Source organism: Thunnus maccoyii, chromosome 6 (genome assembly GCF_910596095.1).
Source record: "Thunnus maccoyii chromosome 6, fThuMac1.1, whole genome shotgun sequence".
Lineage (NCBI taxonomy): Eukaryota > Metazoa > Chordata > Actinopteri > Scombriformes > Scombridae > Thunnus > Thunnus maccoyii.
Window position 1 is genome coordinate 35,096,408 of NC_056538.1, and position 24,505 is coordinate 35,120,912.

The window sequence follows — 24,505 nt, forward strand, 5'->3', positions numbered from 1 at the left end:
GATGCTCACAAAATCAAGTGATTTCTTAAGTGAGCACGAAAAGGGTCTGACATCCACAATCCAGAATACGAGTGGGTGGTGGAAATGGTCCTGTGGGTGTCCTGCATGGACACAATGGATGAAAGCTATGGGTGTTCTCACTTAAGGAATCACTCAACTTAGTGTGCATCAAAGGTTACGTTGTGGTTGCATATGATAATGAGTAGTGGCTGGGATGTGTTGAAGAAACGATGCCCAGCACTGGAGAACTGAGACTGAACTTCTGCATCCTCATAGACCATCTCCATCGTACATGTTCCCATATCACCCTGATACACTTGTGATGGACCTCCAGGATGTGCTACTGGTAGTTGAACCTGTGATGGCAACAGGACAGAAGTACACGATGTCGAGCAAAGACACAGCTGCTGCATCAAAGGCTCTGAAGGAGCACAAATTGAGAGTGTAGCCACAGCTTCTTAACATTATTAGCACCTAAACATTCAAACAGTAAGGTAAGAGTACTTTTGCAATTGAAAATTGTTAAAAATGTTAATTCAAAATTGAATTAACATCATGCATGTGCCTGACCATGTACTGATCAGTAACTTCTGTTCAACAACATTGTAAGGAATTAGTGATGTGATGCAACTTCAGATAAGTAATGACATCTCAGCAATGACTCAAAAACCAAAGACCAAACGTTCTGGAGGTGTTGATGACATTATAACCTAACTTTGGTGAAAATTTTACCGATTTCAATATTTTTTTTTTTTTACAATTCAACTTTCAAGATTATAATCATTCATAAGACTGTTACCTTAACATGGTAGAAAGTAAAATACAGAGCTGGAAAAGAGCTTTAAAATGATATGAGAACCATTCCTCTATGACCTATATCAAGGGAGATCTGGCAAGTCAAAGTCACAGAGGCACACTAATTAGTTCAAACTTTGTTAGCCCACATCTCCCTTAATAGTGATCCGAGACACGTGCAATTTTGGTTCCTTATATGACCAAGTCAGCATGCCAGTTTCATTAATATCTATGATGATGTGTTCCAAAAGTGTGATGTATTGACCTGGACTTACCCAATAGATGCAGAAAAACTAGTCCACGCATTTGTTACTTCTAGGCTGGATTATTGTAATTCCTTATTATCAGGCTGCTCTAACAAGTCTCTAAAGACTCTCCAGCTGGTCCAGAATGCAGCTGCACGTGTTCTGACTAAAACTAGAGAAAGAGATCACATTTCTCCCATTTTAGCGTCACTGCATTGGCTTCCTGTAAAATCTAGAATTGAATTATTCTCCTCACCTACAAAGCCCTTAATGGTCGGGCACCATCATATCTTAAAGAGCTCATAATACCGTATTATCCCACTAGAACACTGTGCTCCCAGTATGCAGCTTACTGGTGGTTCCTACAGTCTTTAAAAGTAGAATGGGAGGCAGAGCCTTCAGCTATCAGGCTCCTCTCCTGTGGAACCATCTTCCAGATTCAGTCCGGGGCGCAGACACCCTCTCTATGTTTAAGAGTAGGCTTAAAACTTTCCTTTTTGATAAAGCTTATAGTTAGGGCCGACCAGGCTCGCCTTGGATCAGCCCTTAGTTATGCTGCTATAGGCCTAGACTGCTGGGGGACTTCCCATGATGCACTGAGCTCCTCTCTCCTCCTCCTCCTCTCCATCTGTATGTATTCATTTACCATTAATGCATGTTACTAACTTGACTTCTTCCTCAGAGTTTTTGTGCTTTCTCATCTCACAGGAAAATCCAGAGTGTAAGTGGGTGGTGGTCCTGTGTGTGTCCTGCATGGACACCTTCTCCGGCTATTAGTATTACGTTATTATTGTAGTTATTATGCTTCTCTGTGTCTCCCTCCCTCTTTCTTTCACTTGCTGCTGTCACCAAGTGCTGCTCATGTAGGAATTGTTGAGTCTCTGTAAATTAAAGAGTACGGTCTAGACCTGCTCTATGTGAAATGTGCCCTGAGATGACTTTTGTTATGATTTGGCGCTATATAAATAAAATTGACTTGAAATTGAATTGAATACAGGTGTGGTGTACCTGAACAAAATGATACAGGTGTGGTGTACCTGAACATGTCGCCGGGGTTGAGTGCAGCCAGCCAGTAGCTGTACGAGTCGGTGTAGTAGTTGCAGGTTCCTCTGCCATGACACTCAATGAAGGGAATCTTCCTGAAGTTTTCCAGACAGGACCCAGGTGAGGCCAGCGGCTGACCCGACCCCTCCGCCCCCACACCGGTTTCCTAGACACCAACAAAAGAAACAGTGAGGGTCAAAGGTCACAGCACAGCTTGTGAGATAGGAATCTTACAGTAGAATCGCCACAAAAACACCAACACTCTTCAAGTTGATTATGACCTTCAAGGATGAATCCAACTGAAAACATCAGCTCACCATGACGAAGGAGTATCCAGGCCACAGAGACTCCCATCCTGAGGGACAGTCTGGAACTGAACTAGTCTGACTGTGGACGGCGATCACATTGGCTGTGGCCTCACATACAGTACACCTGAAACACAGCAACACACGTACAGTACACCTGAAACACAGCAACACACATACAGTACACCTGAAACACAGCAACACACATACAGTCCACCTGAAACATAGCAACACACGTACAGTACACCTGAAACACAGCAACACACGTACAGTACACCTGAAACACAGCTACACACATACAGTCCACCTGAAACACAGCAACACACGTACAGTCCACCTGAAACACAGCAACACACGTACAGTACACCTGAAACACAGCAACACACGTACAGTACACCTGAAACACAGCTACACACATACAGTACACCTGAAACACAGCAACACACATACAGTACACCTGAAACACAGCAACACACATACAGTACACCTGAAACACAGCAACACACGTACAGTACACCTGAAACACAGCAACACACATACAGTACACCTGAAACACAGCTACACACATACAGTACACCTGAAACACAGCAACACACGTACAGTACACCTGAAACAAAGCAACAAACATACAGTACACCTGAAACACAGCAACACACGTACAGTACACCTGAAACACAGCAACACACATACAGTACACCTGAAACACAGCTACACACATACAGTACACCTGAAACACAGCAACACACGTACAGTACACCTGAAACACAGCAACACACGTACAGTACACCTGAAACAAAGCAACACACGTACAGTACACCTGAAACACAGCAACACACGTACAGTACACCTGAAACAAAGCAACACACGTACAGTACACCTGAAACACAGCTACACACGTACAGTACACCTGAAACACAGCAACACACGTACAGTACACCTGAAACACAGCTACACACGTACAGTCCACCTGAAACACAGCAACACACGTACAGTACACCTGAAACACAGCAACACACGTACAGTACACCTGAAACACAGCAACACACGTACAGTACACCTGAAACAAAGCAACACACGCACAGTACACCTGAAACACAGCTACACACGTACAGTACACCTGAAACACAGCAACACACGTACAGTACACCTGAAACAAAGCAACACACGTACAGTACACCTGAAACACAGCAACACACATACAGTACACCTGAAACACAGCAACACACGTACAGTACACCTGAAACACAGCAACACACGTACAGTACACCTGAAACACAGCAACACACGTACAGTACACCTGAAACACAGCTACACACGTACAGTCCACCTGAAACACAGCAACACACGTACAGTCCACCTGAAACACAGCAACACACGTACAGTACACCTGAAACACAGCAACACACGTACAGTACACCTGAAACAAAGCAACACACATACAGTACACCTGAAACACAGCAACACACGTACAGTACACCTGAAACACAGCTACACACGTACAGTACACCTGAAACACAGCAACACACGTACAGTACACCTGAAACACAGCTACACACGTACAGTCCACCTGAAACACAGCAACACACGTACAGTACACCTGAAACACAGCAACACACGTACAGTACACCTGAAAGTACTGTACTGGTCTGGAGCAAACTGTAAACGGGCAGTTTTGGAGAGTAGTGGCTTTCTCCTCTGTCATGCACACCACTGATGTTCAGTGTTCTCCTGCTGGTGGACTCATGAGCATTGACATTAGCCCAGGGGCCCTTGTGACCTCCTGGATAAGTACATGCCTTGCTCTTGGTGTGGTCTTTGTTAGTTGACCCAATATTTCCTGCTTTACTCATTCAAATTAAAAGCTTTTAAATGGACTAAATGACTTTGATTGTGAAGAATTTACAGGAAGTGAAAAGTGATCCTCACTGAATTAGTGGAACTCTGTTAGCGGCGCTAAAAATCTGTCGACACAACAAGATATGGAGATATTTGGAGCTGGTTGTTGAGCGGATCAGTTAGAAATAATGCAGGGAGGAAGAGTACAAGCAGAAACAGCCACAGTGATGATGATGGGAGTACACCTCCAACAGGTAAACTACTTATGTTACTTTGCCCTGCTGTGTAATTGAGACATAGCTTGGTGAGGAAAAACAGCTTGGTGAGGAAAAACAGCATAATGTTAGTGGAGTGGAGCAGTGAACTGGCGTGCTGTGTGTGGAGCAGATGACTATATAAAGAAATCCGTCACCAGCCGACGTCAACTTGGGCTGAAAGTTGAAAAACTGTTGGAAACTGAGTGTTCAGAGCAGTTTGAAGCTGCTGCTTTCTGCTAACAGAGATTACTGCTACATACACTACCTGTTTATTTGACACTTTGGCCACGTTTAACATGAACATCCACATTGTAACATTATATATATCACTTAAAATAAGGAAAAGCATAATAGGTCGCCTTTGAATATGTTGGTAGGATGAAGGTTAAATGAGGCGAGGCCTCCCAGATTCACACCTGATTGTCCTCCCATTGATTGAAACCAGGCGGTTATGTCCAGGTCTGGAAAGTGCAGCCAATGCAGAAGTGCCTTTAACCTATATTCTCTCTGATGACCAGCAGGGGGCGACTCCACTGGCTCCAAAAAGAAGTCTGATTGTATAGAAGTCTATGAGAAAATGACCCTACTTCTCACTTGATTTATTACCTCAGTAAACACTTTCCTAATGAGTTTATGGTCTCAGTCACTCGCTTCAAGTCTTCTTTAATGCAGCACAATGTTCATTTTGTAAATTATAGACCCGTTAAGAGTAAGATAGATGATATAGCAGCGTATGATTTAGGGTATGGTGACCTTGTGATTGACAAGTCACAACCACAGCAGTGCATGAGGTGCTGTAGTTGGAACCTGGGGAGCTCCTCCCCAGCTCCACGCTCTCATCCAAATATGGTCACTTCTCATCACGCCTGGCAACAAAAAACCAAGATGTCGACAGTCAAAATGCCAAAATGCCAAGCTTCAAAATGGGAGTCTACAAACCAACGGGTGATGTCATGGTGGCTACGTCCATTATTATAAACACTCGACTCTAATTTCCCCTTCAAATGAATTGATAATCCTAGAGGTTCACATACTTTTGCCACACACAATTACATAACATTGGTTCATTTTCCTCAATAAATAAATGAACAAATGTAAGGTTTTGTCTCATTTAGTTAATTGATCTCTTAATCTACTTTTAGGACTTGCATGTTGATCACGTTTTAGGTCATATTTATGCAGAAATAGACTAATTTCTAAAGGGTTTTAAACAAACTTTCAAGCACCACTGTACAGTAGGTTGTGTGTGTGCGCATGTGTGTGTGTGTATATGTTACCGGCTGATAAAATTCCTCAGTAACTCCCCAGAGATAATGGGGATGCTGTCTGGTTGTAATTGGTCGGTGGACAGCCAATAGGAGTAGTCGTTGCGTGAGGCGTAGCGACAGGTGCTGTCGGTGTTACAGAACATGAAGGGCATGGTGGTAAAGCGAGGCAGACAACTGCCTAAAGTACCTGCAGAGACAGACAGAGAGACGGAGACAGAGAGACAGACAGAGAGACAGACAGAGAGACAGACAGAGAGACAGAGACAGAGAGACAGACAGAGAGACAGACAGAGAGACAGACAGAGAGACAGGTGTTTATATGACGTAAACTTGAGAATGTAAAGAATCTGAACAAAGCAAGGTCTCTGTCTTTAAAGGATCATTCTGGTGGTATTCTCTATATTTTTCTTCTTGTCAACAAATCTCATATTTGGATCCAAACCAACAATGAACTGATCTACTAACAAGTATTGTGTGTGTATCAAAACCTGATATATCTTATTCCTCTGTGCCATAGACCTCCATTGTTGTCCACAAATTATCAAAAACACATCAGTGAGCCACACCGCTGCACTGAGTGACATGTTCCTTCATTATGAAGACTTTGGTCATGTTAGTTTGTTTAGAAACGGCTCCAAAGACTAATAACAGCAGACTCCCAGGAACTTGTCAACCAGTGCAGCGGTATGGCTCACTGACGTGTTCTTAATAGTTTTTGGACAATAACGGAGGTCTATGGCACAGATGAATAAGATATATCAGGTTTTGATACACACACAATACTTGTTAGTAGAGCAGTTCATTGTTGGTTTGGATCCAAACATCAGATTTGTTGACAAGAAGAAAAATATAGAAAACCATGGACAGAAATCTGGTAGATTAGTGGACACAACATTCTGAAATATCCTCATCTCATTCCTGTTCTGTCTGTCTCTCAGTGTCTCAGGTACCCAGGTCTTGTCCGTGAGCTCGGTTGTTTCCATTGATGAACAGCAGTGAGTATCCATGGTATACCAGAGTGGTTCCTGCAGGACACTCTGAGACAAACAGTTTCTGGCTGTGTCTGGTGAACAGGAAGCCCTTCTCTGGTAGCTCTGGGCTTCGACCCGGATTACCCCGGACACCTTTAGGTCCAACGGCACCTCGTCGACCTTCGATACCTGCCAGCAGGAAGTGCGATCAACTTCTACAGTTATCATCTTTAAACATCTTTAAACACAATGGCTGAAGTCCACATCAGGTCTGCAAGGGTATAAAATGAGCCGGACAACTACTTTCAGATTCTGTAATCCATCTTTATAGAAAGTCCATTTGACGTCTTGCAGACCTGAATAACAAAGGATTTGGACAGACATCAAGACTTGCATACTTCCCTGTCATTAACCAGTTAAATCCGCAAGACTTCAATTGCAATGAAGTCCGGACATTTGGATGAAGCCAAGATGAGACTTGAGTTTTAAGAGAACTAACGTGTTTGTTATATAACAGTAATTATTCAGGACTCATGTTCTGGACAAGTTTGAAATCATTGATGAAAATATTAATGAACAATCCTAAAGATTCCCTTTAGCTCACAGCGTTTTTAGTTGTCTGATGATGTTTACAAGCTGACTGAAGATCAGACTTCTTACCTTTTGGTCCAGTGAATCCTCGGTCCCCTTTGTCCCCTTTCAGTCCAGGAAAACCAAATGGTCCAGTCTTACCATCTATCCCTTGGCTGCCTTTAGAACCTGCAGCCATAAAACACAGCATTGCTTCCAAAAATGTATTTACACTGTTTGTACCTAAAACTGCTCACATCTAAACCCTGAAGACCTAAATTATTCCACACTCACCTGGACTACCGGGTCGTCCTCGGGCCCCTGGGGGCCCCATTTCCCCTGTTGGTCCCTGATCTCCAGCTGAGCCTTCGTCTCCTGGCAACAGCACCACCTTACAGGGTAGACCGTCTGGCCCCCTCTGACCTGTAGGGGCAGTATTTAGTACTGTGCACAGTACTTCTAACAATATACAGTACTATATAAAGTACCTGTGTCAGCAGCAGTATTCAGTGCAGGGCATCCTATCACCAGTGCCAGTAAATAGTAGTAGTACCCAGTAGTACTGTGCCAGCAGCATGCAGGTATCTGGCTGCTGTGATTGGATAGTTTCCTGTCCACAGTGTGACATCATTTTCTTACCTGTCCGCCCAGGAGGTCCTGGAGGTCCCCGTGAGCCTTGGTTACCTGGTAACCCGTCCTCCCCCTTCAAACCTGAAACACACACAAGCAGTCAAGAGTCCAGAGAGGAAACTTTCCAATAAAACATGAGGCTAACTTTACCTGCAGACAAACTCAGCTGTCAGCAATAGATATCAGACTTACACTCTGAGACCAAAGTTTATCTTCCAAAGGGAATTAAAACTGATGTTTGAAACTGTACAGAGACATCAGAGCCAGGTCTTACCAACAGGTCCTGTGACGCCAGTATCTCCCAGCAGGCCTTTGTGTCCAGGTGGGCCTGGTTGTCCATCGTCACCCTGTCAACAACAACATCACCTGTATTCAATACACTCTCAGGTGTGTTTTAGGACTGTGATGTTTAGGAAGCTGATTTATAAGATACTAAGATAAGATAAGGTCTAATACGATTGACTTGTGTAAGATGAATGTTAGGATCGAATTCAGCCTGATTTTGACACGATTTTGTCATTGCCAATAAATTCCAGCGTTGGGCCTAATTATGAGCGGAAAGATGAACAGGCATATAGTGTAACATAATCGAAGAACAGTCATGTGGCGTCTGGGATGCTCCATGACACCCTGATGAAAAGTCTAGCATGTCAGAATTTTTTGTATTTTCCAGACATCTCCTACTATGTGTTCCTTGACGTTGACCAATAGGATGACAGAGTGCTCTTTGGTGCACATATGTAAACACTGAAAAAGAAAGTCAAATCTGGCCAGTGGCTGTAAGGCTGAGTTGAGCTGCATTTAGTGTTTCGGACAGCAGGAAGAGCAGCGGCTCATCTCAACAGGCTGATTTAGGCAGGAAAACCTGATCATGTGTTGGTGTTCACATTTGAGCGAAAGAGAGCACACATAATGATTGTAAAGCCACCTAAAATTCAAACATATATTTGTACTTTCATTTACCAGAGTATAACTTACAATTTCTTAAACCTAATCATTTTCTTTCTTTTCTTTTTCTTTTAAAACACAAGACCGCCAGCATCACATATAGCACTTCTATAGCCATGACTGACAATTTCTTGACCCTCCTCCCTGATGACTAATGAACTCATGCAAGGTCATGAATGATGATTGGTCAGGGTCATACTTGTGGTGTTGCCAGTCTCTCGACCAAGACACGGCAAGAACCTAATCTGACATGGTGACCATCGACCATAAGACAATTGATACTTCCAGTTTAAGGTTTGGATGCAAGATAAACTGGACACTGAATGTATATTGTAACTATAGGATGCACTGACCGGCTCGCCTTGTAAGCCAGGGTCACCAGGGCAACCAGGTGCTCCCGGATCACCTGATGGTCCATTAGATCCCTTCTCTCCTTTAAAACCAGGACCTGGAGGACCAGGAGGACCCCGACAGCCTGGGGGACCTACAGAGAGAGACAGACTTAATTATTTTCATAATTGGCACTTTCCTTTTTGATCAGTTAAAAAATAATACAAATGTTCACCACTAGTCTAAAGTGATCCTTTAATCTGTTCATTCATGTTCATTCAATCTGACCAACAGCCCAAAAAAAGTAAAGCTGGTTTCACCTCCAAACCGGTTCTGTTCTGTTCTGTTCTGTTTATTCTGTTGGTAACTGCAACCATCTTTGAAAGAGGTCTGAATGTTTTCATCCCTTTGGCCATGCTGCTGGTGTGATCATCATAATATTACTAATTGATCAGTCGACTAATATATTTGTTTGTTTCACCTTTTGGTCCTTGTCCTCCAGGGGATCCGTTTTCTCCTTTCCCTCCCTCAGTGCAGACTCCCTCCCTGCCAGGATAACCGGGAGGACCAGGAGGTCCAGAAGTGCCAGGACAACCTGGATGTCCCCCAGGACCAGAGGGACCAGGAGGACCACAGGGACCAGGAGGACCCTTCTCCCCAGCATACCCTGAGAAGGTGAGAGGAGGGGTATTATTTCTTCTTCTTCAGCTCTGACTGAAACACACAGTCAGACCTGAGGACTCACCTGGTGGACCTTTAGTCCCGTCTGGTCCTCTGGGTCCAATTCCAGGAGCTGGGGAGAGAAAACCCACCAATCACAAGAAAGAGAGATTAGCCAAAAGGAAAGATAACTGTCCAATCAGAGCCAGTTTCATCCAATTCATACAGTCTCCTACCTCCCATGGCTCCTTTCTCTCCAGGAGGGCCAGGTATCCCGTCTTGTCCCTGATTCCCTCTGGGACCAGGTGGACCAGGATCACCAGGAGCCCCCTTGTTACCTAAAATGGAAAGATATAATTAAGCCACATAAAGGACAGTTATCTGTTTGTTCTCATAGCTTCAAATTAACTTCACAGTGGAGTCTTTAGACCTTCAGCAGTGTGGTTGCTACCAGCGGACATTAATAAGACTGTAACACTGATTTACCTGTCAGGCCCGCAGGTCCTGGGGGGCCATTTGTTCCTGTAGGACCATCGCAACCCTTCTCACCTGGAGACCCAGGAGGACCTGAGACAGACAGATGATTATTTTTAATTGACTTTGTTTCCAGAGACAATTTTGAACATGGAAGGTCATTTTTAGTGCCAGCAACAGTATGTGTGATGAAATAATAAAACCCGATGTTGACCCACAGTTTATGTCTGATCTAATACTCAGTCCAGTGTTGTTGGAACTTACTGAGAAGATATAAGATAATACTGTGAATCTAATTGACATCAGAGATTCATCCAGCTCTAGTTTGTGTTCAGTAAACCAATGACACTAACTGAGCTGTACTTGTATGGTGACTAGCATGCAGCTAACACTAGCATGCAGCTAACAGACAACCGTCCCACTGACCAAGCTGCGCAGGTGAAACTCAAACTTTATGCGCTAAGACAAACAATTCACACATAATTTATTTACATTACTGATCTTACATTATTTTTTATCCTTTACAATGCCCATTTTCTCATTTTGTTTCTCATCCTCATGTCACACATAGCTCTACATTTCATTCCTGATGTTCCCACTTTTTAATTACTTACATTCTACTATTTACTGCATAGGACATACTTTTGCTTTTTGTTTTCTTATTTTTAAAAAACTAAATTAGTTTTTCAGTTAAGTTTTAAGTTTTTTAAGTAAAGTAATACATTTTTTTGAAATGTTCCTCTCTTTTAAGAAATGTATATTTTCTCTATTTTACAAAACTATCCCAACTAATTGAGTAAGGATAATATGTCAGTAATTATTTGGTTGACGCAACATACTGAAAGGTTTATGTTTAGGTTAAATACATGTGCCATTAAACACCTCCAGATATGTCTCTTTGCAGATATATGACATATACATTCTATTAACTTCAGACATATAAAACTGTAAAGGATCACACCTCTGCAGCCTGGGGGTCCACACTGTCCTTTGGGGCCACAGGGGCCACAGTCTCCTGGAGGACCAAGGTTTCCATTGTCTCCTGGTGGCCCCTTTATACCTGGAAATCCTGGACATCCTGGCTGTCCCTGAGAGGAGGACAGAGGAGAAGAGACACTTTATTGTCCTCTTCACATACATGGCTGAAGACATAAATATATAAACATATAAAAAGAAACTTTTTACTGTTGATTTTAAGTTTCTCAAGCTTTTTTCTCAAGAGTAAAAACTGAAACTCTTCCTTTAAGATTAGTTGTTGACTCTGATACACCTGGCCTTATACAGCACTTGATCCTGATAGACAAAGAAGGGGTGAAAGGAAGAAAGAGAGAGATGGTGGTGGGCTTAAATGGAGGCAGGGAATCACGGAAGAGTAAATAACAAATGTGAAGTTAATTATACATATTCATTAAAGAGACTAACTGTAGACAGATTAACAGATTATGCTTGTTACCTGTTTAAATAAAGATTAAACAGAACGTATAGTTTGTTGATAGACAGTGGTGTTATTGGTTTAGAGTACCGATATCCTACTTTCTACCCCCCCCTCTGCTACACAGGCTGCCGCATCAACTTCATACTGGCACCAAAAGGGAGCCAGGCCGAAAACACTACAGCCGAGGACATCAACTCCAGCCAGGGCTCGACCTGATGTCCTCCACCACAGAGGGAAGACCAGCAAATAGGACAGCACCAACACTTCCTCCATCACCTCTGCTCACTCTGTGCAACAGGTATGAGCCATTGTCTACAACCAGGAGAGTAAATCACACTGCTAGTATCAATGCAATGATTAAAGGAATTAGCCCCAAAGCTAATGCTAAAACCAGGGACAGAAACATAAAAACTAGTCCCAGTGCTGCTGTTAGGCATGCTAACCCAACACCTGAGCCGGATACTATTTTGATCAGGGATGCTATGATGAAGCATGTGAAACTGGCTAAAACTGAAAATCTGTGCCTAGACAACACAGCCGAGAAACCCCCCCACCCACCCTACCCGATCCCCCACAAGGCCATCAGCAAAGAGAGGAGGATGCCTGACATACAACCCCAGGCAGAAGCTTGATGAAATTGACGAATTGCTAAAACTTAAACAGAAATAAGACAAGTGCCTCGCTACTTCACTAAACATAACGGTAATCTTATACTCTAGACTTCATGATAACAACTGATTAAACAGCGATAATATTTCAGTAATTGAGTTACCTCTCTCTGACCATCACTGTGTACTCTTTGATGCCAAGATAAAATTAACTCGAACTAAAAAGGAATTTAAAGTTCAAAAGAGGCTTTTAGATGATAAAGCTGAAGCTAAATTTTCTGATCTTATGAGATCATTCAAGCCACACAGTCACGACTGCTCTCTATATGACATGGTAGAAGATCTCAATGGTGCACTGTCATCTGTGTTAAATACTGTTGCTCCACTAAAAGTCAAAAAGAGGTCGACCAACAGAATCTCCCCATGGTTAAACAGCAATAATGTTAATGAGATCAGGAGGAACTGTCAAGCAACTGACAGAAAATGGAAGAAAACTAAGCTCACAGTTCACTGTGATATATACAAAGAAGCCATGACTGCCTATAACAAAGCTGTATGCATGGCAAGAAAGGAGCACTTCTCTAAAATGATTACAGAGAACGCTGGGAACTCTAGAGTACTGATCTCCACTATTGACCAGCTGCTCAACACTGCCCCCCCACCCCTCCACAGTCTTCAACAGCAAAGTGTGAGCAGCGAGAAAGTTCTACGTCAGTCTTGGAGACCATGTGTCTGAGGAACATGACAACTGCTTTGGGGTCTTGCCTTGGTTCATTATTATTCTCATTGTACATGCTGCCACTTGGTGACATCATCAGAGAGCACAATGTATATTTCCAAAGTTACGCCGATGATACACAACTGTCTCCGCTGAACCAAATGATGCTGAAGTTATTAAATCCATCACTAACTGTAGCAATAAATAAATGGATGAGCAATAACCTCTTGAAGTTAAATGATCCTTCTAGTCTACCCCGAAACAAAAAGGGAAATGCTGTATAATAATCTGGAGAAATTAAGTCCCTGGATTAACTCTGAGGTCACAAGTCTTGATGTTATCTTAGATTCAGATCTACACTTCAGTTCACACATCAACAAGGTGACACGAACATCTCATGCCTTCATCTCAAGCCGGCTATACTACTGTAACGCACTTTTTACTGACCTCCATAAAAAAGCCACTGAGAGACTTCAGCTCATCCAAAACTCTGCAGCTTGGCTACTTACCAGAACCAAAAAGAGAAAGTACATTAGTCCAGTTGTTTAGAATTGACTTTAAGATCCTCCTCCTTATATACAAAGCCCTGAACAGGCAAGGACCAAACTACATCACCAAATCCCTTGTTAGCTACGTGCCCTTAAGAACGCCGTGATCATCTGCTGCTGGTTTATTGGAGGTTCCCAGCAACAGCTGAAAGAAGATCGGTGATGCAGCCTTTGTCAATTACGCCCCCAAACTATGGAATACACTGTCCATTGATATCATGGAAGTGCCAGATACTTTCTCTTTACCCAAGCATTTAAATAGCTTTGCATTTGCTCTCTGCTGCACTTTTAAATGTTATATTTTAATTTATTTTATACATTCGATGCTTTAACTTGTTCGTATCATATTTTATTCTTTGATTATTATGCATTCTGTGTTATTATCATTATTATTATTATTATTATTATTATTAGTTTTAGTATTGATATTAGGATCAGTATTAGTATCAGTTGAGACCTGTTTATGTGTTTGATACCTTCTCTCCTGGACATCCTTTAGATCCTGGTCCAGGTGAACTCGGTTCTCCTTTGGCACCTTTAGGCCCTCCTGGTCCTGGCTTTCCATCAGAGCCACGTTCTCCACAAGGTCCTACACAGCCTTTCTCACCTTTAGTACCTGAACAGAAGATACAGGAGATGTTAGCAGAGAGTGACAGTATTGTGTTTGTGATGTCACCCTGTTTAAAATGTTTGTGTTGGATGGACTTTACCTGGCCTTCCCATCTCACCCGGGTTACCAGGGAGACCACAGGCACCGGGAGGACCTTGCTGTCCGTCTCTGCCGGGGTCTCCCGGAAGTCCTGAGAGACACACACATTATAATCTGATAGTTCTAAAAACAAAAACAAGAAGCAAATAAAAACTTGACAGGATTTAAAGCAACAACATTTTAGACTGACTGTCATGTAAAGTATCAGTTTTAGGTTTTCTGTGGAGTCCAGGAGGAGAAGCTGCTCTAGATAGCAAACAAATAAACAAAAAACTGTTTTCAGAGCATGCACTCATGTTCACCTTGTGGTCCAGCACTTCCAGATATACCGTTACTGCCGTCTCGGCCTGGAAACCCCTGGTGGCCCTTATCTCCTTTAGTACCAGTGACACCTGTGGACCCTGAGGGTGAGACCAGAAGCAGAGAGACAAGTGAGTATTGTCATGAGGGATTAGATCTTGGCTTCTTTTGGAGCTTCCTGACTTTATATCTTACAACTTTATGTCAGATGGACGTCCACAGATTAAATGAACTCATTTGAACTGATTTTATCTGAAAGCTTTACTATTTTATACTGTAAAATATTTCTAGTGATCCTGAAACTAGTGGTTTAATTTCTAACTGGTTAGCTTAGCTTAGCATAAAGACTGGAAACATGTTATTTATATAACAATTGGTAAGGTGTTGCATTGTTGTTTTTATCTTTGATTTTTGTACAAATTAAACAAACGGGATATAAAATGTTAATCAGTGAGCTTTAGAGGAGCTGGTAGTTGGTTTTTGTTACCTTTGAACACAGCCAGACTAGCTGTTTCCCCCTCTTTCCAGTCTTTATTGTAAGCTAAGCTAAATGGCTACTGACTGCAGAGGAATCAATCTGAACATCTGACTGTCAGCAGGAAAGCAAAACCATGCAAAAGTGTATTTCCCAAAATGTTGAATTTCTGTTTAGACAAAGAGTCTTTTTTAAAGATCTGGTATTCTGGCCTTTCTGACAATTTTTTTTTTATATAAATCCTCAGTCTAATTTAAACATATCTATAACATTTTATTCACCAAAAACTGTATAGATTTCTCTAACTCCATCTTTCCTCACAGCCCAGATCCCCCTCTGTCCTCCAGCAGGCCGTGTCCGGAGCTATTTAAATAAAATCTGCATTATTAATGAGCATCACCTACTCTGATTGGCTGGAGGCTGGAGGAGTTTTATTTATATAGCACCTGATCACAACAGAAGTCATCTCAGGGCACTTTTCACATAGAGCAGGCCTAGACCAAACTCTTTAATTTATAGAGACCCAACATTCCTCTATGAGCAGCACTTAGTGACAGCAACAAGGAAAAACTCCCCTTTAACAGGAAGAATCCTCAAGTAGAACCAGACTCTAGGTGGACGCCATCTGCCTTGACTGGTTGGGTTGAGAGAGAAAGAATGAGGGAGAGAAACAGAGAAGCATAATAACAACAATAACAACAATAGTAATAATATAAACATGACTAAATATAATAGCGGTAGTAATGGGCAAAAAAGACTAATAGCCGCAGCAGTGGGCGTCAAGCTGGACAGCAGGCGGCCAAAGGTCTCCTGCAAGATGACAAAGCACAAAACTCCGGGGAAGAAGCCAAGTTAGTAACAAGCATTAATGGTACATGAATGCATACAGATGGAGAGGAGGAGGAGGAGAGAGGAGCTCAGTGCATCATGGGAAGTCCCCCAGCAGTCTAGGCCTATAGCAGCATCACTAAGGGCTGATCCAAGGCGAGCCTGGTCGGCATGGAGGACTCGTTTCACGGATCTATAACCAAATTATATCTTTCAAAGACCATACACTTTGAAATATTATGTGTGCATGGGAGAAAGAGTTGGGTACAGAGCTTGATGATGACTGATGGAAGAGGGCTATTGCACATGTCAACTCCTCTTCCTCCTGTGCCCGTCTGAGTCTAATCCAATTCAAGGTACTGAATTGGATTCATCTCTACTATACTTATGGCATCTGGGACATATTTTTCTTCAACTGCCAAAATGTGTGACATCATAAAGCGTGACTTATGTACTAATAGTTCACTTGTACATGGTACTCTGTACTTGATGTCACTGAGTTTGGTCCTTATGAGATGACTGAATGCATCTTGTTTGGAGCATTGAGTATCTGATATAAAGCTTTGTAACCTTTTATATTTGTATTTCGTATTTTTATATTCATCGTATAACTATAGTTAGGACCGGCCAGGCTCGCCTTGGATCAGCCCTTAGTTATGCTGCTATAGGCCTAGACTGCCGGGGGACTTCCCATGATGCACTGAGCTCCTCTCTCCTCCTCCTCCTCTCCATCTGTATGCATTCATGTACCATTAATGCATGTTACTAACTTGACTTCTTCCCCGGAGTTCTTTGTGCTTTCTCATCCGCAGGAAACCCCAGGGACCGCCCTGACATGGTGATGTCCTTCTCCTGCTGTTGCTGCTGTTTGTTGTTGCTAGTCATGTATCTATTCTTATTGTTGTTGTTGTTGCTGTTACTGTTGTTCTGCTTCTCTGTGTCCCCCCCCTTTCTCTCTCTCAACCCAACCGGTCAAAGCAGATGGCGCCCACCAAGAGCCGGGTTCTGCTTGAGGTTTCTACCCGTTAAAGGGGAGTTTTTCCTTACCGCTGTCACCAAGTGCTGCTCATGGGGGAATGTTGGGTCTCTGTAAATTAAAGAGTACAGTCTAGACCTGCTCTATGTGAAAAGTGCCCTGAGATGACTTCTGTTGTGATTTTGCGCTATATAAATAAAATTGAATTGAAGTTGAATTGAATAATTGTTTTTACTGTCATTAATATTTATTTTATTAATTATTATTTTATTTTTTACCTTTTTTGCATCAGCAATGGGCAAGGGTTGTGTGGGAGGAGGCCAGGGGGAATATAACAAAATATGGAAGGACAATTATTTCCATTTGTGTTGTATTTGTATGATTTTGTACTATGCTGACGATACTCTGCTCTTCCTGTCATTCCTGCTGGAAGACCACACAGTCTCGGCTCAGATCTCATCAAGCCTTGCTGATATATCAGCATGGATGAAAGAACGCCACCTTCAACTCAACCTCTCTAAGACCGAGCTCCTTGTCATCCCAGCCAGTCCCTCCATACAACATAACATCAGCATCCAGCTCAAATCAAAACAACTCATGCCCACAAAGTCTGCCTGGAACTCGGGTATTATGATTGAGGACCAGCTAACCTTTAAGGTTCACGTGGCTCGGTCGTGTGGGTTTGTCCTGTACAACATCAGGAAGATCAGACTCTACCTGTCTGAGCAGGCAGCACAACTCCTGGTACAGACTCTTGTAATATCACACATATACTACTGCAGTTCCTTACTGGCAGGCCTCCCTGCATGCACGTTCAAACCTCTGCAGATGATCCAGAACACAGCGGCATGTCTGGTCCTCAACCAGCCCAAAACAGCACATGTCACCCTGCTGTTCATATCCCTCCACTGGCTCCCAGTTGCTGCCCGCATTAAATTCAAAACCCTGACACTCGCTTACAAAACAACAACTAAAACAGCTCCTGCCTACCTGAACTCCCTCATTCAGGTCTACACTCCCTCCCGCCCACTACACTCTGCCAATGAAGGCGCCTGGTACCACAACAGGACCCTGAGTCACCAGCTAGACTCTTCTGCTCTGTAGTTCCCCGGTGGTGGAACGAGTTCCCAAACTCTGTTCAATCTGCAGAGTCCCTCTCAATTGTTAAGAAAAGACTAAAGACCCAACTCTTTCATGAACACCTCTGCACTTGATGGACTGAAGGTAGAGAAAAAAGAAAAATACAAAAAAAAATCAAACCACACACACACACACACAAATCTGCCTCTATGCACTCTATGCGTTGCCTCTTTGCACCGCCTGTTGGCATCTACGTCCTATTGGACTCAAACTTTATGGCACTTACTCATGTTGTTCTCTCCTGACTAGATCCCTGCTTGTGTTGCATCAGCAATTAGATGTACGTCACTTTGAATAAAAGTGTCTGCTAAATGAAACTGTAAATTGTAAATTGTAAACTTAATGTTCTTCCCAATAAAATATAGTAAAAAAAAAAAGTTTTGTCTGAGTTCAGTAGCAGAAAATTGCAGGTCATCCAGGTCTTTATGTCGTTAAGGCATGCTTGGAGTTTAGTTCACTGATTGGTTTCATCAGGCTTCATTGATAAATATAATTGAGTGTCATCTGCATAACAATGAAAATTTATGGAGTGTTTCCTAATAATATTTCATAAAGGAAGCATATATAAGGTGAATAGAATTGGTCCAAGCACAGAATATTGTGGAACTCTGTGTCTAACATGTACAAACTGAAACTGATCTAATAAATAAGATTAAAACCAGCTTAATGCAGTTCCTTTAATGCCAATTAAATGTTCCAGTGTCTGTAATAGAATGTGATGATCAATGGTGTCAAATGCAGCACTAAGATCTAACAGGACAAGTACAGAGAGAACATCCTGGTCACCACCCGTTGCCCTCCGTCAGGTGCTACAGATCATTAAAAACACGAACCACCAGACTCGAACAGTTCCTTTCCCAACGCCATCTGCACTGTAAACTCCATCAAGAAGTAATCAACTCAGCATGCATATGAAAACTGTCCTTGTGCTACCACTAAATATTTACTCTCCTGAAGTACAATTTTATTATATCATTATCAAGAATTTCATAATGTGCAATATTTCATATTACTCTGGTGTATACTACAAATATTTTCATTGATTCACCTTATGGTTTTATATATATTTATTTATTTATTTTAGGACTTCTGTCGTGTGGTTGTGTGAGACTATGTTGCACTGTGTTTTTAATGCACCAATCAGGAGTAGCACTCCTAATTCTGTTGTATCTACAATACAATGACAATAAAGGCTTTCTATGTTTCTATGTTCTATGTGTGATTTGCAGTGAGCCTGCGGCATTATCAAGAAGATTATCAATTTGGGAGGGACTAAAATTAGCATAAGAATCCTCTGTTGTATTGAGACATGGTACTGAATTCAACACTGATGGAATTGCCTCCTTAAATTTAGCTACAGCATTATCAGATAGACATCTAGTGAAGACGTTTTTGTCTAATGGTGTGTAAAGGTCGAGGGTGTGGCCCTAGCCTTCACCCCAGCCAATCAGAATAGGACCTACTGAATGCAGCAGTATGTTTACCTGCAGTAATGTCTGCAGTGGGAGATGTAAGACAGTATACAGCGTCTGTGAAGCGGAGTCTGATCCTGAACGCAGGGAGAACCTGTTGCACAACTGAGACTTTAACAGGATGTTTCGGAGCGGTGAGATCGTGTCTAAGTTTCCTTTTTCAAATGTAGTCGGAGGTCGTTAGCTTAGCTTTAGCACGAATATATTATATTCCTTTAGCTGAGGAACAGAAAGAAACCATGTTTTAACCCTTACAGACTGTTCAGCTCAAATTTGACCCATTTTTACATTCTAGAGCTGTAAAAACACATTTTTCTTTTACACTGAAATTTTATGACTTTTCCAAAACTCACTCATACAAATATACAAAATTAAAATATTTAAACTTTTTTGTATATTTTTGTACACAGAGGGGGGTAAATTTGACCCACATTTATTTAAAAAATCATTAAAACATTAAAAACATTCAAAAATGTTGCATTTTTCATATTCACCAACACTCATCGAAGTAATTATTATGGTTGTTAATCATGGGTGAGAATATGAACAGTATGTGAGGGTTAAATCTTCATCCACAGATCCTGCGGCGTGCTGAGTCTCATTAAGCAGACAGTCGGCTGTGAAATGTACCGAACACACTCAACCACTTGCCGATAACGGAGGGAAGATCATCTCCAAAAATGAATTTCAGCCGTTCCCGACGTAAATATCCTTCCTCTGGAAGGCTGTAAAGACTTTTTAGCTGCTGAGCAACCAGCAACACTTCCAGTGTGCTGCTTTGCTCGTCATCCAGCTGTGATGCAAAATGCAACTACAGGAGTTTAGTGCGCACTCAGCGTAGCGCTGCGCGGCGGCGCGCTCATGATGAAGCTTCCTGCTGATCTGATGTGACATAGTAACGAGTTCCACCTCAACGCCGCTCGCTCTGCAGCCGCCAGTTTCAACATTTCAAATAACTTAAAAAGAGCGAAGAGATGGAAGTGAGTAATTTTACAGCACAGTAGGTCCCACATCACCCTGATCCGTCCCACACATCAGTTTATTGTTTTACACAATCACAGCCCTTCAAGACGCAGAGGACAGAACATCAAGGTGAAAACATATTAAGGGACAATAAAATGGAGTCCAGAAAACTAAATGTTACCGACGAGCTTCTCACAGCAACACAAATTATGCAGCACTGAAGTGAATAGAATAGAATAGAATAGAATAGAATAGAATAGAATAGATTACCAGGCGCTCCAGGGTCTCCAGGATCTCCGTACATCACCACAGCGGTCCGTAGTCCTTTCGGTCCGGTCTCCCCTCGGTCCCCCTGAGGCCCCGGGGGCCCCTGAGTGCCTCTGCCCCCATCTACACCCATCTCACCTGAGAGACAGACAGATACAATGTAATAACTGATTGACTGATTGATTGACTGATTGATTGATTGATTGATTGATTGATTGATTGATTGATTGATTGACTGATTGATTGATTGATTGATTGACTGATTGATCTTTAGATTAAACCTTTTTGTCCTGGTCTTCCAGTTTCTCCTGGTTTTCCATCATCTCCTGGCCTACCAAGGACTCCTGGAGGACCCATGTTCCCCCTGATACCTGAAACACACATATGTAAAAGTCTTATTCTGCAGACTGTTGACACCTTTAACCTTCACACACTGTTCATATTCTGATTCATAATTAGTCTCGATAACTAATTTCTGAACCACAAATCTACTTTTCATTCAAAAATATGTCATCAGTCATTAATAAATGAGTGATTAATGTTTAATGAAGCCTGCAGAAAGAGTGTCTTCTTTAGGTTTTACACTATTTGTTATAGAGAGAAAACATTCATACGCACACTATATTATTATTATTATTATGGTCCTATGTTACTTAAAACATGAGAACTTAACATGATGATTCATAATTTAAATGAATGTGAAGAACAAATGTGAAATGTGATTTTTGATAAAAGTATGGGTCAGATTGTACCCGGAGTTCTCTAAAGTTTGTACAAAATGTGAATCAGCTGAACAAAAATAAGTAAAGTTGTGAAATATTTACATTTGTATATATTCTGGGGAAATTTGAGATTTCAGAATTTCAGGGGTGTTTTTACTGCACTCAAAAGTAAAAGTGGGTCAAATGTGACCTGAACGGTACGTCGGGTTAAAGGCCTTTATTAACGGAGCAGGGGGAGGTGTGACCATGCCTCCTTACCTGGGCTTCCTGGCTCCCCATTGGTTCCTCTCAGGCCCTTCTCTCCGATGCCTCCCACTGGTCCTGGATCTCCATCAAATCCCGGGGCCCCATTTGGCCCTGAAGCCCCCACTTCTCCTATGCCCGGTAGCCCAGGGTCCCCCTTCACACCCTTTGGGCCCCGGGGTCCTGCATGACAGGATATCTGTTAGACTGAGACAGAGGTGTGTTTCCTCTACGTTACAAAGTCATATAAACAGAGCTGTTACCTGTGAAGCCGATGATGCCCACCGGGCCCTGGTCTCCTGCAGGTCCTGGAGCTCCAGGTACACAACGTCCAGGAAAGCCCATTGGACCACGTAAGCCATCCTGACCACTGCAACCTGAAACACACTTCAGTTACCTTCAGTTCCATGCTTCTGACCTCACAGTTCTCCTGGGACAATAATAAGGAACAACTTATTATTATACATCTAAAACATGGACTGGAATAATGTGACTAAACATGAGACAACAGCCTCACCTGTGAGCAAAAACACTAAACAAGACGAGGTGACGGTGAGTCTGTTATTGCCTCTAAGTGGACACCTGGGGATCCATTATTAAGTGGACATCCTGAGAGTCCATTGTAAGTCCCTGCATGTTTCGAATGCAGACAGTAGCAGCTTCAAACAACAGACCAACTCTTTCTTCAACCCCCCAGGAATGCTGGCCAGTAATTTATAACTGAGAGTCCCAAACTCCTCACTGACCATCTAAACAACATTCTGATAACAGAAAAGATCAGATTATGACCCCCCATCTCCTCACCAAACCAGACCACTGACCCAAACCACATTTTGATCCTTCAAGCCACAAGAGCAGCAAGATGGGAAGACCAATTCACACCCCAGTGTGAACTGATAGAACCATCTGGATAAACGACCCCCACCATCGGTTATCATAACTCACCTCTAAGAGCCAGTCACACTCGGAGACGAGCTGCCACCAACTTTAATCCCACTGTGGACTCTAAACTTCAGGACTTGAATAACCAACCGACGAACTGATCACTGAGCAAACCAGCATAAGGCACAAAACATGCTGCACAATATGCCATACAGACATTTACCAGAACACACACACACACCCTCACATGGCATGGACCCCTGCCGTTAGCAGTCAGATCAAGAACAGAGGACTTTAAAGCCCATGAACTTACAAATGTAGTTTTAGATTTTGTCTAAGGACAATTAATATGTGTGTTGATATGCAAGTGTGTATCATATGTGTGTCATTGTGTGCTTTAGTTAGATTTTTATTCCACTGCCTTAAAGCCAAGAAATGTACCATTAACATAGTTTCATCATCCTTGATAACACTGTTCTGCTTGTTTCACTCTCAGGGTGCTACAGCTACTATCAAAAATATGAAATTAGGAATCATGCAATTGTTAAATTGTAAATACTTTGATTAATGGAGTAACTGTATTCAAGAGTTGAACCCGCCTGTCCACGAACAGGAGGGGACTGACTCTGCTCCCCCAGAACTCTGCAACCCCTGGGATCGGCCAGGAGGCACCTTCTGGGCGAGCAGACTGAAACTTTAAAACAGTGTCTTATCTGAGACTCCATGCTGGTTCTTCCAGGCTGATGTTCCAGGCTGCTGGTTTTTCTTGCTGGTTCTTCTTGCTTTTATCTTTGCCCTCTTGCTTTCTGCCATGATAGTTGAAAGCTTGCATTTTGCAAGTCTGAGGATGTGATTCAGAACAATAGGAGGTGAAACCTCAAAAGTCTAGAGTCATGATGTGATATCTTGGGATATTCATCATCAGATGTGACACTTATATTCAGTTGAGCTGGCTTTAATATAGGAACTGTCATAACCACATTACAACATGACCAACATGGGGGTACAACTCCTCTCTCTACTGCCATAAACACTCTGCATAAGACGCTACATAATCCCTCTAAATGAAAAATGGTACCGGAACCCTCTACTGGCTCAGGGCTGCAATAACATGCAACAGTCACTTCATGACACATGACTTGAGGATCAAGCCTTGGAGAAAATAAACCAGGGGCTCATACTCATCATTACAAGATCCAGACTCCAAGCAAGTTATCTGCAAACCCTCCATTATGGAGTGAGATTTGTTCCATAATGATTTGTATGAACAGATCGACAATCTGTGTGTAAATGTGTAATCTGTAAATATAAACACCTTCAACAAATACAAAAAAAGATTTGTAAACTCACAAAAATATTTTGCAAATACAAAACGGATCTGCAAACAAATAAAAAAAAAATCTGTGAATACATTAAATTAATTTACAAATAAATGAAAAGCATTTGTGAATATCTTCCTCGCTGTAGTATTAGTAATAAATGTGTATGTAACTAAAGTAAAAATGTTTGTGTTTTCTTGTGCTTACATCTTAGTCACTTAACCTTAAAAGACCTAAACCCTCGCAAAATCATAATCGAGATTAATAACAATAATAATTCTAATTGACCTCATGTGTGTCACCAACAAGGAGGATTATTATTATACCTACTCTTATATGAGCTATGGACGAACAATTTCATGTTGGAGTTGTTGCGCAATAATAACTCATAATTCCCCCATAAGATCATGAAGCTATTTGAGTGCACAAATTCACCCGGGAGTATATTATTATTCCTAAGAGCCCATTATTAAGTAGACATCCCGAGAGTCCAGTATTATGTGGACATCCCAAGAGTCCATTATTAGGTGGACATCCCGAGAGTCCAGTATTAAGTGGACATCCCGA

The 24,505-nt window shown here is 42.1% G+C and overlaps 1 protein-coding gene across 3 annotated transcripts in view; it reads right to left on the reverse strand.

Annotated features, from left to right (window-relative positions):
• The window catches only part of col4a3 (collagen, type IV, alpha 3), a 70,271-nt gene that overhangs the window by 2,342 nt on the left and 43,424 nt on the right, over positions 1–24,505 (reverse strand). For all 3 annotated transcript variants that reach the window (XM_042413799.1, XM_042413798.1, XM_042413797.1), the window contains exons 32-52: positions 22,001–22,114; positions 21,753–21,920; positions 21,054–21,143; positions 20,776–20,910; positions 14,654–14,752; positions 14,353–14,442; positions 14,119–14,258; positions 11,295–11,421; positions 10,346–10,426; positions 10,096–10,197; positions 9,945–9,992; positions 9,681–9,866; positions 9,223–9,353; positions 8,196–8,268; positions 7,931–8,002; positions 7,586–7,714; positions 7,382–7,480; positions 6,701–6,910; positions 5,760–5,937; positions 2,402–2,516; positions 2,078–2,250 (exon numbers count right to left, since the gene is read on the reverse strand). In XM_042413799.1, coding sequence (XP_042269733.1) covers positions 2,078–2,250; positions 2,402–2,516; positions 5,760–5,937; positions 6,701–6,910; positions 7,382–7,480; positions 7,586–7,714; positions 7,931–8,002; positions 8,196–8,268; positions 9,223–9,353; positions 9,681–9,866; positions 9,945–9,992; positions 10,096–10,197; positions 10,346–10,426; positions 11,295–11,421; positions 14,119–14,258; positions 14,353–14,442; positions 14,654–14,752; positions 20,776–20,910; positions 21,054–21,143; positions 21,753–21,920; positions 22,001–22,114 — 2,560 coding nt within the window. The remainder of the gene's footprint in view (positions 1–2,077; positions 2,251–2,401; positions 2,517–5,759; positions 5,938–6,700; positions 6,911–7,381; positions 7,481–7,585; positions 7,715–7,930; positions 8,003–8,195; positions 8,269–9,222; positions 9,354–9,680; positions 9,867–9,944; positions 9,993–10,095; positions 10,198–10,345; positions 10,427–11,294; positions 11,422–14,118; positions 14,259–14,352; positions 14,443–14,653; positions 14,753–20,775; positions 20,911–21,053; positions 21,144–21,752; positions 21,921–22,000; positions 22,115–24,505) is intronic.